Source organism: Taudactylus pleione, unplaced genomic scaffold, assembly GCF_031769625.1.
Source record: "Taudactylus pleione unplaced genomic scaffold, aTauple2 ptg000152l, whole genome shotgun sequence".
Taxonomy (NCBI): domain Eukaryota; kingdom Metazoa; phylum Chordata; class Amphibia; order Anura; family Myobatrachidae; genus Taudactylus; species Taudactylus pleione.
The window spans coordinates 2,524,284-2,541,531 of record NW_028284554.1 but is presented as its reverse complement, the minus strand read 5'-3'; the positions used below and the strand labels follow the sequence as shown (position 1 = coordinate 2,541,531).

The following is a 17,248-nucleotide window of genomic DNA, read 5'->3' as shown; positions in this document are numbered from 1 at the left end:
GTTCCTGCAAGGATTTCCCTTTTTTAAAAGTTAGATTGTGTTTTGTCTTTGTATGTCAAACAGACACCAGAAACACATAACAGTAACAATGTCATTTCCCTTTTTGGGTGTAGTGTCAATTTCAGATTTCTACATTTTCCAGGTTCCTACTTGGTGCGCAAGCTGCTTAGGCCAATCTTACAAATCCCAAGGTTGGGCCAGGCTTCCTTTTGGTGTGGATTGGGAAGCTGAAAACATATTTCAGTTTTGCTCAACTGGCGTCAGTACTGGTTTACCCCTTAGTCAAATGTAACTTGTGTTAACCTGGTTACACTTGCTGTTAACGTCCCAAAAAAGGAAGACCATTTCACTCTTCAAACATTTATTGACAACATAACAGAGAAAACAAAGTGGTCACTCCCAAAAAAAATACACAGTGATAAATTCAAATACAACACATACCAAGAAATAATTAAATAAAAACACAAAATCAAGAACTGGTTGACGAAGGACCATGCCAACATGATTCCACAAACATGGCGTTGCGATATGGGTTCAAGAATATATGCCCAAAAGGACCAGATCCAGGTTTGGTAAGGGTAGCAGGAAGTAGTGAGCGTTGGAGTGCCAAAGATTATGTGAACAAACAGAAGATGGTGAGAAAATTAAAAATAAATTAGATGTTCGCCAAAAAACACAAACACATTAGGTATAAACACTGGAGTTTTGTTCAAACTTACCTAAAAAATCTGGCCACCACATCATCGCGTATGGCCCCCCCACATACTGACCTTCGACCAACCTCGGGGGGGCCATCCTCAGGTAAGGCATCCTCTGGCTGCATTGGGACTCCTTATGGCAATGTTGTGAAATATCCCACACAGGACCACAATTTTCGACACCATATCCGGCACATACATGAGCTCGCCACCAGAGCGGTGGAGGCATCTGAATCGGCCTTTTAAAAGGCCGATACAGCGCTCCACCACTTGCCTGGTGGCTGTAAGTGCGGAATTATACGCACTTTGTGGCCCTGGTGTGGGAGCCAAATAAGGAGTGAGCAGCCAGGACATGCAAGGGTATCCACTGTCTCCTGTGAACAAAAATAGACCACATCAGGAACACTGTGTATCAAGCTTAACATTGTTATGTACTAAAGGTCTCCACTTACCCAGAAGCCACGCATCACCAGCTTGTAGGTTGGTTAATTTCTGCCATATCCCTGATTGCCGGATGACGAAGGAGTCATGAGCACTTCCGGGTAATTTAGCATTCAGGGACAGGATCTGGAGGGAGGCATCACATACCACCATTACATTCAGGGAGTGATAGTGTTTCCTGTTTCTAAATATTGCCTCCAGCCGTGCTGGAGGCTGAAGTGGTATGTGAGTACCATCCACAACCCCTATGATGTGTGGGAAGCCAGCTATTTGGTAAAAATTGGCCTTGGCCACACTAAGGGCACCCATATCCAAAGGCATTTTAATAAAATGATGGAGGTGCTTGAAAAGTGCCTCCATCACTGCCCTCAGGATCCTGGAAAAGGAGGTTTGGGAGATGCCCGCCACTATTCCCACCGTTGTTTGAAATGATCCTGAGGCACAGAAATGTAACACCGCCATAAATTGCGTCAGTGGTGGTATTGCTGTTGGACTGTCTATTTGCCGCTCAAGATCACTTTCTATTAATGAGAGAGTGTCTATGATGATTTTGGGAGGTAGACGGTAGCGTCTTAAAACCTCATCATCGGGCATTCCAAAAAGGGTGACACGTGTTCGAAATATCTGGGGCCTTGCATGCCTACGATGCCTACGCCTGGGACGATTTTGAGGTTGGTCGTCTTCCGGGAGCAGGGCCAGAACAATTCGCCCCAGATCTACCTGAAATTCAAAGTTTACAATGTAAGGCTTTTGACCCACCCCAAAAGTAACAAAAAACAACTTAGCTTTCTGATACCATCCATAGCTGCTTACATGCCGGGGTATTGTCATGATACGTATAAACTGTAAAAAAGCCAACAATGAGGCTTCAAAAATTTAGAGGGTGTTTTTTTTGTTTAAAAATTGTTGCAAGCCAACACAGAAAATAGCGGAAAAACACATTTGGCCATCGATGAAAACGACATTGCACACCGTACGTCAAATAGGGTTCAAATGGACCCAAAAAATGGAAAAGGGAAAAGCAAAACTGGATTATATGATGAATAAGCCGTCAAAAATGCGGTAAATAATTCGCAAATGCAAGTCGCTACACCAACAGTCAAAAATGCGGTAATTAATTCGCAAATGCAAGTCGCTACACCAACAGTCAAAAATGCGGTAATTAATTCGCAAATGCAAGTCACTACACCAACAGTCAAAAATGCGGTAATTAATTCGCAAATGCAAGTCACTACACCAACAGTCAAAAATGCGGTAATTAATTCGCAAATGCAAGTCGCTACACCAACAGTCAAAAATGCGGTAATTAATTCGCAAATGCAAGTCACTACACCAACAGTCAAAAATGCGGTAATTAATTCGCAAATGCAAGTCGCTACACCAACAGTCAAAAATGCGGTAATTAATTCGCAAATGCAAGACAAAAAATGGACTTACCCAACTCGAATATATAAGATTTCCACAAAAAACTTCTTTGGGTCCGAAAACAAAAAAAAACTAAAAAAGATGAAATGAGTGTTAAACAAATTAACGAACCACAAAACAGAAGAATACACCAATTGGCCACAAATTTGAATGCACAAAACTTACCAAATCAGGAAAGGATGTTGAAAAAATGAAAAAAATGCGAACGGAAAAACCAAAGAAATGTAGCAAAAACAAACAAAAAAACAACTCTGCCAAATCCTCCAAACGCAAACAACCAAATCCAAACCACTTAACCGACAACACTCCAACAACCCCACCTCGAATCCACACACACCAAGCCATAAATAGTGTTTATTTTCCCGCACAAATTAAGGATGAATCATAGGGACGCACAATCAATGATGCGGCCGCAAACTAAGGACGCATGTATAAATACGTCACGAAATCACATAGAATTTCTGGATGATTTCATGCTGGAAGCAGAGACATGGCTTCAAACCAGGGAAACAATGGTCAAAATTGCGGCGGTAAGGCCTTCATGCATTTTGTGTCAATGAGTATTTTAAAACATAATATTGTGCAAGTTGTGAAGTGGCTAAATCTGCATATTTACCCAAATAGGTGAGGAGGATGACATGGAAGAGACTGCTGGCCCCAGTCAACCCGCCAAAGCTGCCAAAAAAAAAAGGCAGCCACATTTCACAAGCAAGGAGATGGAGGTTTTGATCCAGAAGTGCGTTGACATCCTGCCCCAGGCAGCCAGGAATATGAGCCAAAGCCAGAAGTGGAGAATGTGGGAGGAGGTCGCCGTTGCTGTCAATAGGGTGGGTGATTATGTCCGTCTAGCCCGGGATGTCAAACGGCGGTAAGTAAACACTTTCCCATCCTATAAACAAACCCCATTGTAAAAAAAAGGATAATGGTTCCAAATTCATTCCACAGATGGGCAGACTTCAAATATCGTCTCAAACAAAAACTTGCCGACAGGGCTAGGCATGCAAGGGGGACAGGTGGGGGTCCCACCCCTGTGTCATTGGAGTTGACAGACTTAGAAGAGATGGCACAGGGGTGTGTGCAGGCTGTGGAGGTGTTTGGCGTGTCCAACATGGATACGGACATGCCAGACTTTGCGGCTCCTCATGTTGGCCAAGGTAAGTCTTGTGATGTCACCAACTCAGAAATGCTATTGTGCCAATATGTAGATTCTAATGTGAGTCTTTTCTCCAATTTCCTAACAGAGACAGAGGCGGATGAGTCTGCTCCAGAGGGGAGCCTTGGCCGCAGAATTTCTGCTGGCTCTGCAGGGGAGGAACCAGTACATCCGGCTGAGGACCCTGCAGAAGCCAGTCCAGGGCGTGCCCCCTCGCAGGCAGTGGGCCTCCTCACAGAACTCAATTTTAAATCGGATTGCCATACGGAGATTCTGCAGAGGATGGACGCCAGTCTGATACGGGTGGCTGAGGCCCTGGAGCAAAATGCTGCGGCCAACGTGACCATTGGTCAGGCCCTGGCGGAAAATACCAGGGCCAACATCCGCATCGCCGATGCCCTGGAGCAGCTCGTTCGCCAGCACATGGTGGAGCCGACCTCCCTTCCTGCCGGAACATCCGGATCCTCCACCTCTGGCACAACATCAGCCAATCCTCCAAATGTGCCTAGCCCTGTGCCTAGTCCAGAGGCCACAACATCTGCCTCTGGACAGGCCAGCCCGATGGCATCCCGGACCCGGTCTGGCGCCCACCCTCACCCAGCCAAACGGGCGAGAAAACGGTGACAGCAATGGCGACTTTTCCCACACTCCTTCTGTGCTTGGCTCATATTCCTTTCTGGTCAAAACTTCCCTCTCCTTTCTTGTGAAATGTTTTTAAATTTTGGATTTACGCTTATGTTAGTAGTTATGTTATATTTTTTTTTGGATCAAATATCTTGGCCACAAAAAAAGGCAATACAATATTAGGCCAATTTGTTTGTGTGTAAACAATAAATTAAAAACAAAACACTGACATTGTATTGTGACATTATTGTAGAAATGGGTTACATTTAATCCTGGCCTTAAACGCAAAAACTGACCCTCTTTAAAAAAAAAAAAGGCCTCTTTAAGGAACGTTTAAAAAATCACATAGCGATGCAAATTCCACAGTAAACCAAAAAAAAGGGGAGCTAATTAAAAGATGATGACATTATTGTTACAATAGGCCATAACCACCAAATTGTGGCCAAAATAAAACCCCAAAAATGTACGCTAATTGATTGTGTAATCATGACATTAGCAGCTCTGATTTCCACCTGCGTACGCTTTTGTGCTATCCCAATAAACTGCTTTCCAAACACATACCAAGCCGGATTTCAATCCAACACTAATTACTTTACTGACCAGCCGCGATTAATCGCTGCACCATCGTGGAGTCCCGGGACGGAGGAGAAGGCCATCGCCAATGTGGTCGAGTAATCCTGACCCTAAGCTGTGCGAGCATTTTGAAGGGAAAGCGGATGTTTCAGTGACGTATGAGACGGTCCGAACACATTTGACGTTCGCATCTGCTAATGTATGTACGCCCCAAAAACGCCTCGCCACGCCTGCGTTTTTTCATCTCCACCCCCGTCAACACCCAAAAACGCCCTGTTCTGTCAATCACATTTGACATGTCACTTCCTGTACGCTATTTTAGGAACGAGAGAAAAAAAGCTCGCAATCTGCCGTACGCACATGCGCAGTGTAACACCGACGCATGCGCGGTTAGTCAACATCGGAACGCAACGAGCGTACTGTTGTTAACGTGCGGCTCTGAATGAGGGCCATAGTGCCATAGTGCTGGGACACGATATCAGCAAAAAGCAAAAAGTAAAGTGATCGCTAATGCTCTACTGAAACTGGAGTTGATTATAGTGCTGAGTGGATTACAATATTGATTTATAATAATCATTAGTATGTACCGTAGAAGTGACATGTTTTTATATTAGTCTGTGGTATTAGTTGAGCTAAGTAAGGTACAGTTAAAAATAAAATTGCTGTACTTACATCTAAGGCACCAATGAGCACATCAGCCTCACAGCTAGGATGCAGACGTTCCAGAATGACACTATCTGCTCCTTTAGTATAAAGTTTTATCTTTCCATCTTCATCTCTTACTGAAATAATAATGTAAATAATTATATCCAAGTTACTGAAGCGTAAAGTTGTTATTAGAAGACATCATTGAACTTAAAGGAAAACAATGCATATGTACAATTAGAGATATGTAATTTCATATTTCAAAACTACTTAATAAATTAGATTAAAAAATAAATTTATATAGCCAAACAAACAATTAGAGTGAGTGATAATTAATCACCTAACAGAGAAAGTGGTCACTGCAATATGGACCTGACTTAGAGATGTACAGCAGCTGTATCTTTGGTGTGTGCAAATACATGCTAATGTCTGCAGGAGGTGTGTGAGGGAAATAGATGCCTCCTGCCAGTATCTCAGATCCGATGCCTGCAGCATCTGCCCATCTGAGTAAGCCTAAGTAACAAACTGGGGCCAACCAGGGTCGGCGCTACCATTAGGCAGCTGCCTAGGGTGCTGGCTCTTGTGGAGGCGGCACTGAATCTTCCAACATCATAAATGAAGGATGTCTCTTTCCTTCATTTACATGGTATTGGCGGCAGCCATGTATCTTACCAGCCGCATCCGCCACTACCTCTGCCTACACTTTGCCTCTTCCTGATCTGGGGCAGGTTGGCCACGTCAATGACAGTTACATGACTGATGAGCCATATGCTGTAATGAGGGCAATGTTGAGCGGGCGCCGAAACTCGGCTTCCCCCCTTACTTTCCTGCAATAAATGAGCTCCCAACCCATTTAAACTTAGACACCGCTCCCACTGTCCATCATGACTGCTGGGACATCTAAACGCGGACAGGGAAGGTGGTGGCTCACACCTCCCACCACAAAAGAGGGATCCAAGTCAGCTATGCAGGAGACTTCTCCCACCTCCTCCCCAGTGTTTCTTCCTCCTCACCAGCAGCGCGGGACCTACTTCCTGAGGCTGCAAGTGACAACAATAGCATGAGGGTGACAAGATCAGTAACAGGTAAGTGGAGCTGGAGGGAGAGGGACTTGTGTGGGGGATGGGATTATCATAGTTCACGAAAGTTATTAAGTATAAGGGTAAGCTATGTCTGTTTTATTATGAGGGTAAATGTGTTAATGTAATATAGATAAGATTAATTGTTTAATGTTTTTATAGGCGGTCTCAATATGCTCTAAGTATGGTGGACACAAAAATGCTCTTGGTATTGCATTGGCGTTACAAAGATGCTCTCAGTAGCTACTGTTTGGCAGTCACAAAAATGCTCTCTGTAATGTAGGACAGGCACAAAGTTGTTAATTTCATTCCTATATTGTTTTAGTGTAATTTTTATAATTTATGTTGTAATAAATCTAAAAATAAATCTAACAAAATTTTAAGATGTGAGCGGTTGGGCAGAGGGTATTGGGAAGAGCAGGGGCTGTATTGTGTATCATCGCCTAGGATGCCTAGAAATCTTCCACCGGCCCCTGGGCCAACATTCCCCTGTTTTGTGGAAACACAGACAGAGCTGCCTGGCGCCCACCCCCAAATGGCTGCAGCATATAAAGCATGCTGTGGCTTGGGGACACAGGATCCATTTTGCACATGTACAGAATGGATCATGCTCATCCACAGTCCCCCGCCATCAGAGATGTAAGCAAACCATTGGGTTTACATACATCTCTGAAGAAGGCACCATGGGGGTGATGCAGACCTGGATGCTAAGCTGCGCTCTCTCGCAGCCGCCAGGGGCCGGGTATGCAAATTCCACGATCGCACTGTCTGGCTTAAGGACACCCTCTATGTTTTAGAGAGTAACGGAAGTGCACGCCGGTGTAATGACGCCCACTTTTCTTTCTTAGTACACGTCATGTCCAGGAAGTGTATGATTGATCAGTAACATCGAGAGCCATCAGAGCTGCACTTGAGGTAGACCCTGCCCCGCCGCAAGCACTGTGTTCACTGCAGGCTGAAATACAACCAAGTGACGTGTACAATGACGCCCTTATGCTAATTATGGAAGCCAATTAAACTCCGTATTGACACCCAGACACGCCTACATTCGCACCACCACTCCCCCGTTCACAAGCACCTTCCCTGGTTACCACCCACAAATGGCACTGTCACTCAAAGTACCGCTCAGTCTGTGTACAACGAGCGCACGATTCCCAATCGCAATGAGTGGCTTGCGCACGCAGATGGGCGACAATCTCCCATAGCGAATGTTCGCGACTTAGCATCCTGAATCAGGCCCTATATCCCAATAATTTGAATTCATATGCCCAGAAAAAAGGCATAAAGCAACACATTTTGTTTGAACAAAAGTTGTCATGTGCAGCCTTAGATGCTAAACACAAGAAATAATAATAATAGTAATAATAATAATAATAATAATAATAGAAATACTGTCAGCGGCACCCCCAACACTTCATAAATAAACTCCTTATTCTTTTCTTTATCCCTGGATGAATGATGTTTTAATATTTGAAAAAAAGTTAATTTTTAAGGAGCACTACATGCATGAACTCACTTTGTTTCCAGTAGTTGTACCCCATAAAAACAATAAGATATTAATTATCAATAATATTGACTAGTAAAGAGCTTAACCCTCTGACCAGCCCTGCTCTCTCTCTATCTGCTGCTCCGCTGACCGCTTGTGACTGCTGCTCTGCCTCAACCCACCCCCCTCTCTGCGGCTCTGTTCCTCCTGCTCTCCCTAAAAATTGGTGCCATTAGACCGGCAGTGCGCACCTGCAGAGCGCTCCAACTCCCACTGTGCATGCATGCTGGAAACAGGACAGACATTTGATAAATATTTAAAATATAGGAATGGTCATATAGAAAAGTCTTAGCAGGTTCAATTCCCACCATGGCCCTAACTGTGTGGAGTTTGTATATTTTCCCTGTGCTTGCTTGGCTTTTTTCACGGTACTCCGGTTTCCTCCCACACTCCAAAAGTATACTACTAGATTAATTGGCTCCTGACAAACATTAACCATAGTGTGTATGTGTGATGATTTGATTATGCAGGCGCATAATAGAAAAGTAGCCTCTAGTTTTGTTTTATTTATAAAATTTATATTTATTCAATATATGGGTAAAAAAGTGTAAATTGTAAAATTCATAGATGTATTTGCAATACTTTGAATGTAGCTTTCTTAATAAATAGAATAGTCTTTGAATAAATAGACCAGCATTATTGTGCAGGGACTTTCTTACCTATTCTATAGAGATTGTGCTTCTGCAGGTAGGCAGCCGCCCTTCTTCTTGAATATTTTCTTTAGGATACTCTGACTAAATATGCACATACTATCTGACCTCTTAAGAATAACCTACCTTAAATAAATTACAATTTAATTGAATGTTTTGTGTATTATTAAGCCCTATTATTGTTAGAATACTGTGTAATCTAAGAGATAAACAATGTGTTAAAAAATAACTAATAACTAATAACACTAACCATAAATACACGCTGATGGATTGTGGTTTAGACCTTTGAGCCACTTCTGATTGGGAAACAGGAAATTGTCCATATTGGTTACTCAGACAGAGCAAGGATACTATTAATGTGCCTTTAACAGTGACAGTTTGTTTTGTGATAAGATCAATTTCATTCTGATGTTGGGATATTCTTACTAACACCCACTAATCAAGATATTTGGGGTCAGTGCTCCTATATATTTTGTTTTGTTACCATGTTGGTGAGGATTAGCACCTCACAGTAGGTAACTGCAATCCGCATATAGTATCTATGGAGATTTTATTATATTGTATTTGAGGGTTATTGGTTATACTCAGTGCCTTGAGTGTGTGTTTTGTCTCTTGAAGCTGAGCATGCGCAGCTTGGAGACAGACTGTGAAGAGACTGTAAAGTGAAGAATCAAGATAAAACAGAAGACTAAAGGCACAGACCCCTCTCCTCCCCTGCCAGCTCGCTCGCCCCTGGCCAACCTCGCTGTCTGATCCCCCACCCCCTGCTGCCGCTGGTATGTGTGCTCCCAGTGTAAGTCCTCTGCCGCCACTGCTGTGCTTTCTCCTTTGCTCCCAGCTCACAGGAGGACTGCTCGGGGAGCCAGGAGGGAGCAGCTTCAGGTAAGAGGACACAGCAGATCCCTTAGCTGCATAGGCTCATGGACACCATCTCAGAATGGTGTACAGCAGGCATGTCAAACTCAAAATAACAACCGGGCCGAATATTGAAGGTCCTAAGAGTGTGTGGGCTGCAACTAAAAAAGGTCTTATACTGTATGTGTCACAACCGGCACAGGAACTACCTATCTCAAGTCACCGCCCTGCCAATGCTGTGCGGGGTGAATGCCGGACAAGCATTTGCTGGAGTCTCCTCCTTCCTCTTGTTAGGATCTGTGGTTAGCAGCATATTGTTTTCAGTTCCAGTCTGGGTTGCTGCTCAGCCTCTGCACCAATTACTGCCTGTCTGTGTGCACTATCAGGGGCACACTGATTGATTCTCCTGTCTGAACACAGATCAATAATCTGTCAATAGGGAGACTTGCTTTGCTTGGGCCCTGTTTCTGTTAAATTCCAGCCAGCCCTTCACTCCTTGCCGGTGATAGCGTTTCACATGTTTCCGGTTTCTGTTGGTCTCCTGTTCACAGTCGAGTTCCAGTATTCAGCCAGCTCCATTGTTCCTGCCATTTGTGTCATCTAGGTAGCATGGTTCACATCTGCCTTACCTGCCGTTTGTGTCATTTTGGTGGCACGGTCTCCATTCCTGCCTTTGCCATTTGTGTCATCTAGGCGGCACAGGCCGCACTCAGAGTCCAGATTGCTCGATCCTGTGTACAACCACTTGTGTCATCCTGGTGGCATTAAGCACACCTGGGCATTCATAGTATGCAATCCACTGTACAACCGCTAGTGTCATCCCGGCGACATTGAAGCACTACAACATCTCCTAGCCAAGTCCTTCAGCCCTCAAGGCTGCCATTCAGCCCGGAGGCTGCAGTGACTGTATCTCGGCCCAAGGCCGCATCCTGCCAAAGTTTTCCTGCCCTCAAGGCAGCAACTCAGCCTAGTGGCTGCTACCATGCCCAAAGGGTGGCATCTCAACTTATAGGCCCACAGGCCTCATTCAGCCCAGAGGCTGCTGCCGGCCCAAAGGACGCATCTCAACTATTAGGTCCACAGACCTCGTCCAGCCCAAAGGCTGCTACCGGCCCAAAGGCCGCAACTCCAATTACTGGCCCACAGGCCCATCCTGCCAAGGTGCTGCTACCGCCCAAAGGCTGCACCTCAACTAGCTCTCAAGCCACATTTGGAGCTAGCTCCACCAGCCCTTCAGGCACCCACCTGGCCACTTCCAGACAAGATATCCCAACCTTCAATCCTGAGCAGGACTATTCCTCTTGGTTACCACTGAGCCATAACACTACCTCTGATGAGGTTAAGAACCAGGGTGTTTTAGGATAGTGGTATGGATATGATGGGGGTGACAGACTAAGTCTTCCAATTGCGGTCAAACCCAGGATTGGCGAGACCTGCCCAGAGGCGTGGAGTCTAACCCAATTGGTGGTTTTTTCCAGTGACCCCTCCAATTGGGATATGGTTTTTGCCACACCAAGTGAGCAGGTCGCGGCCCTCTGGACAGTTACCTGGGAGAGATGGAAGACTAGGAATAATATACTAAAAACAACTACACAGGGAACACTGGGAGTAGCACAAGGGAATGGCCTGAGCTGAGACACAGGAACTGAGTACACTGTGGTGCTGGTTAGGATGTACTGGAGGTGTAGACAGGACTTGCACTGAAGCACAGGGATATGGTACGCAAGGATGAGTATGTTTAACACAAAGGTGCAGCTCCAGAAACACTGGAAGATGACCTTGGGATTAGTACACAGGGATGTGTAATTCGTACACAAAGGTGCAGCTCTGGGCGCACTGGCAGGTGACTTGGAAACTTGTACACAGGGATGTGTATTTTATACACAAAGGTGCAGCTCTGGACGCATTGGCAGGTGACTTGGAAACTTGTACACAGGGGTGTGTATTTTATACACTGCGGTGCAGCTCCGGACGCACTGGCAGATGACTACGGGAAGGTACACAGAGATGCAACTAGAGACACCACATGATGAACTTGGATGTAGTGCAGAACACAGGGACTGAATGCACCAAAGTGCGACTTGAGACACACAGGGATGGATTAGTACAGAACACAGGGACTGGATACATAGAGGTCACAGAAAGAACACAGGAAGCCAGGAACACCAAGTAAGTAATACGTCCACTGGAACAGGATACGGTTGTCGCAGGGAATGACTACAGTACGTGCAGTCATGCAGCGATATTGAACAGCTACTTCCTGTTGCAGGAGATGGACCTAAATACCCCTAAGCAGCTGGTTATTGGATCCTGAGATCAGCTGGGACACTAGCAGAACTGCCATTGGAGGAAAATGGTCAGGTAAAATAAACCAACATGGCTGCGCCCATCCCTGCTAGCACAGGAGTCAGGACGCACACATGAAAGTCCTACCGGACCCCGGAGAGAATCCTCAGCCATAACCCACCACTGACACTGACGTCTGAATGCCTGGGAGCCTAAAGACACTAGTCCAGCAGTGAGTAAAGGCTCATCCCAGGCCAGATCCTGACAGTATGCAATTTTAAAAGGTTTCTTATTAATAAAAAACAATGCAATGCCCCATGAATTTGTGCCCATTATGTAGTGCCCTAGTAGTGCCCATTATGCAGTGACCCAGTAATGCCTCTTATGTTGTGCCCCCAGTAATGTCCCTAGTAGTGCCCCCAGTAGTGCCCCTTATGCAGTGCCCTAGTAATGCCCCTTGTATTGTTACCCCAGTAATGGCCCTTATGCAGAGCCCCCAGTAATGTGCCAGTTATGCAGAGGCCCTTATGTTGTGCCCCTTATGCTGTGCCCCCTCCCAGTATAGAACAAGCCCCACTCACCTGTTCAGTATTTACCTTTCTTCACGATGGCCGCTGGGCACCGCTCCAGTCCATGCTGTCATCACTCCCACCATCCCGCGTAGACGCTGTTGCTGACTAGATCTAATTAGATCTAGAGTGGCAGACGCAGGCTCCTCTCATTGCGGGAGATGCAGGTGACATCATGACGTGCGCTGCATCACTGGGAACGCTGGCCTCTGAAGCGATCAGAGGCTTCTGATCACTTCAGAGACCAGCGTTGCCAGCTTTGAGTAAACACTGCCCGAACGGAGCTGAGCTCCAATCGTGGCAGGGGTGTGAGCCGCATATTATATATATGTGGGCCCACACTGTGGGGCCTCACAAAATGTTTATTCGGGCCGCATGTTTGACATGCTTGGTGTACAGTATCACTGTTAAGTTCTGAAAAAAAAGCTTTTTTTTTAACTTGACGAATTACATAATTCCACATCCCCATACTATAGTATTGGGTCTGTAGAAATGATCGGGGGACAATTGTAACCAGGAGATTTTAGTGATATCTCCTGTGTTACATGAATGATGTATAACCCTGTCACTTAATGTATACAGAATTTAAGTCATGATGAAAACACCCCACTGATAAGAGCCCATGTAACAAATAAAAGTGGTACTGACTGAGATATTCTTCAGATGGGGACTGCTTTTGCAAGCTTGAAAAGAGGACAGCAGCAGATATTGGAGATACTGTATATCCTTGTTAAATGGCCATTAAGCCCAAAAATATGTCAATCTCCAGAAAAAAGGCCTTTTTGGAGAAATTACCACATATTTTAGATTAATAAAAAGGCCCCTTAATATTTTAGGCTTTAGTCTGCAAATCTCATACATAACTATAACTTTATGTTAAAACACAGTTCTGCATCTCTTCAACACATCCTGCTACTATAAGTAACGATTACTTACCTAAAATAGACATCCTTTTGCGAACACTATTGAAGTCCATCAATGACAGGATATTGTATGTTTTTTCTGTACCAAGTTCACTGATTGTGATTGACTCCTGAGTGCGGGAGAGAAATACATAACCAAAATTTCTGGCAGCAGTGACTAAGGCTTCTTCATCAGGAGATGCAGATTTGTATACCAAGACTCCTATAAAAAAAAAAAAAGAAAAGTACAAAAAAAAGAAATAAACATAAGAACTTTTGTGAATGTTTGTTTTCTTTATTAATGTAAGATATACAAACTAACCATAAGCAGAATAAAATGGAACCCTAAGCTGTTTTGTCATTGCATGTCAAGATTGCAGGAATAAAAGATGGCTCCTTTTAAGGCAACTTTTTCATTATGAGAAATTAGAAATACAGTTATACTTATAGTTAGTATTCTTTAATAATAACCATAAAAGGTGCAAAAGACATATATTTGGTCGCACTCGTGGTTTAAAATATCCTATTGTTTGCCCATGCTTTAAGGTGGCTGTGGTTGAACGTCTGCCATTAATATCAAAGGGATGTGGTTTGCTTCATTTAGACATATTCTATATTGAAAATCACAATTATACAATATGCTTGTAACAAAATTAGAAGCCCTTAAATGTTATTTAAGACCTAATTGAGGTGCCGGGAAGAGGTTCCATGTATTGGGTGGCCGTGATGGTACAATCCGGGTACATAGTTACAGCCCTAAGTGGGGTAAATATGTGTGGACAATGGAGGAGGTGCCCCTTCAGAGCTGGAGCCCAGCGACAGGCGCCTTCATTGTCTCCCATAGTTCTACCCCTGCTTTAGTAGCGAAAAGTAAAAGCAGTTGGTCCTGATAGCAGGGGGGAATTTTGCTGCCATGATGGAGCACAAGCTAGTAAAGCATCTGCACACTGGTACAGTACAATGAAAGGAATATATATCACAATATAGTTATGTATTTGTTAGTAAATTAAATCATCCTATTGAAATGCTATAGAATGTAATGATATTATCATGTAGAAAACTCCTACCTTCTGTGGTGTTATCCAGCATAACTGTATGGCAGAGAGCTATTGCCCTAAAGAACTCATAGAACAAAGGATCTTCATTCTTACAAAGTTCCTCAGTTAAGGATTGATCATAGTACCGGAATGTTGTGTCTGCATATTGGTTCCAAGCAAAGCTGACCTCCTATAAGAGGAATGATCCAAAAACACCCATGTTGTTAGTTTCTTTAAAGCATATCTCCAGGTACAAACATATTATACATTTGTCACATTAAGGGGTATATTTATAAAAGAATATTTGCGGGATATCACCTGCTTACACTAACTACCACCCAGACGTACTGAGGCTGATTCTGAGTCAGATACAGAAGCGCACACAGCAGCGACTATTGTTAGTTACCCATTTGCGACTTTATGCAAATGCCAATACAAAGCACTTTCCTTATGTTTGAATGTGCTAGGACTGAGATGCTACTGTCAGTGTCTGAGCATGCATTAATACCAAGTGGTACGTCCTTATATGGCACCATTGGTCACACCATCACAACTTGCAGCAGCCCCATGGCAGGTGCAGTTTCTCTGTCTGACTATGGCTTCCTATGCCTGCATTTGTGTATCTGTGAGCACAGCCGCTTGCACTGACACGCCTGTGACACTCCAATTACACGTCCACTGAATAGACCACTTTGGTGTGCTTTTCTAACCTCCTCCTAGCCACCACCAAGGAACACCCATCACTTTTAGGCAACATTCCTGATAGCGAACATCTCTATTAGAACAGCGCCTTTGTGCGTACACTTTGTGTAACATGCGTTATAGGAGTTTAGGAACTCTGGCTCATACGCAGTTGCAAAAAAAACAAAATAACAAAATTGCTCAATTATGTGAAAATTGGCATTACCTGCGGCTCTAATTCAGGCCCACAGTGAGCTGACTGGCTGAAAATGTAACCTATTGTACACTCAATATAAAATGGATTTGTGTAGTAGAATATAGGCATATTGGTTTGCTTCCCGTCCCCAGGCTGTAGGCCAAATCTTCAGCCTCAAGGCAGTGCTATAACTTTGCACTACTAGGAGATGTCATTAGACACATATGGATCAGTATAGCAGAACTGCTCCAAATACATAATTGGATGGCGGTATAATGAGAGATACTTTTCCTACTAGAATAGTAAAATTCTTTTGACTGAAACAGTATAGGAAGGTGGTTTAATAAAAAAATACATGAGTGAAAAGCACAGCATATTAATAATAATAATAATAATAATAATAATAATAATAATAATAATAGTATAGGAAGATGACAAAAAGAGCAGGCCAGCTCAACTTTAGGATAGTGTTTAATTAAAAATAAACAAGTGAGCATAGCCCTGCATTTAATAATGACAGACAATAGTAAGAGATGAGGGCATTTGTCATAACTAAATAGGATAACTGTTTAATACAAGGAAAATGAATCCCAGTATTTATTAATGAAACTAAAAGTAGTTCTGATTCTCATATAACTTTATGGTGCAGATTAAAAAGGACATGCATAGATTTACAGACAAGGCACGAAGAGTTTGATTAAGTTATGCACTAGTAAAACAGAAGATTATTGTGATGATCCCGCTTACCGCATGGGGATCACCATGCATACAGTATTCGATAGGAAGTAGCAGGATTCCTGCATGAACATGCGATATTTCAGCAAAATATATTGCTCATTGCTTTCTAAGAGAAAAGTATGTCTGGTGAATGAAAAACATTTTCTGTCCATTACCCACTCCAAAACCCCACGGTTGAATGTGTCAGTCACAAGGGCCTGTAGGAAGTCTCATAAATCAGACTTGATGGTGCTACCCCAGCTGGAGACCCAGTATGTGGTTATGGCTTACATGTATGTTTAGAGTGTGTGTAATAAAGGTGCCTTTTGTACCCTTGCTATTTTGTTCTTACTGAATGATCCCTGAACCCATAAAGGCAGAGAGGGTAATGTGCAGGAGCTATAACCACTGCCTTTCTCACAATTGACAAGAATAACGCACACATAACGCTGGTATAATCACATCTGGTGGCAGCACTAGGATTACACTGGCTGACACTTGTGCAAAGCTGGAGGTCTGTATCATCATGCCACTAGGCTCTGAAGACACAGTAGCATAGAACCACACAAAACATAGTGCTCATAAGATATAGCTCTATAATACCTGTACTGAAGGACTTGCAAGCCAGAGCTGCTAGTGCTGTGCCAGTCCAAAGATTTCCACAGCATGTTCTGACAAGGGGGGCCTCAACAAGGGCTCAGGACTAGGAGACCCAGCACCACCATTGGAATTTGCAACCCCCACCAGGCTAAAAGCCTATTTCAATGACTTACGGGACCAAGAGAGAAGACCATGGCCATGCAAATGATTCTGAAGGTGACGGTGCTGACTGCCCTTACTCCAATTGAAGGATGGAGGGACCCTACCCTAGCTTTCTGCACTTCAATGAGGCAGAGACAGATATTGATAACCATCTCCACATGTTTGAGAACTTGATGGAAGTCCATATATTAAGCTGGGAGGACTGGCCCAAGTATCTGGCCTCTAGTTTGACTGGGAAAGCCCTGGAAGCCTACCAAGTTCTCTGCATCCAGGCATATGGTTTATACGAAGAGTTGAATATAGCACTTTTGGCCTAATTCAAGATCACTACTGAGACCTATTGGTAGAAGTTCCATGAAGACCAGTAAAAGGGGAAGGGGAGCTATGTGGAGTATGGAATGATGCTAAG

The 17,248-nt window shown here is 43.9% G+C and overlaps 1 protein-coding gene across 1 annotated transcript in view; it reads right to left on the bottom strand.

The window, feature by feature from the left end:
• The window catches only part of LOC148522184 (phospholipid-transporting ATPase IK-like), a 295,966-nt gene that overhangs the window by 100,938 nt on the left and 177,780 nt on the right, over positions 1–17,248 (bottom strand). The window contains 3 exon segments of the mRNA XM_088474278.1: positions 5,587–5,696; positions 13,481–13,669; positions 14,514–14,673. Coding sequence (XP_088330404.1) covers positions 5,587–5,696; positions 13,481–13,669; positions 14,514–14,673 — 459 coding nt within the window.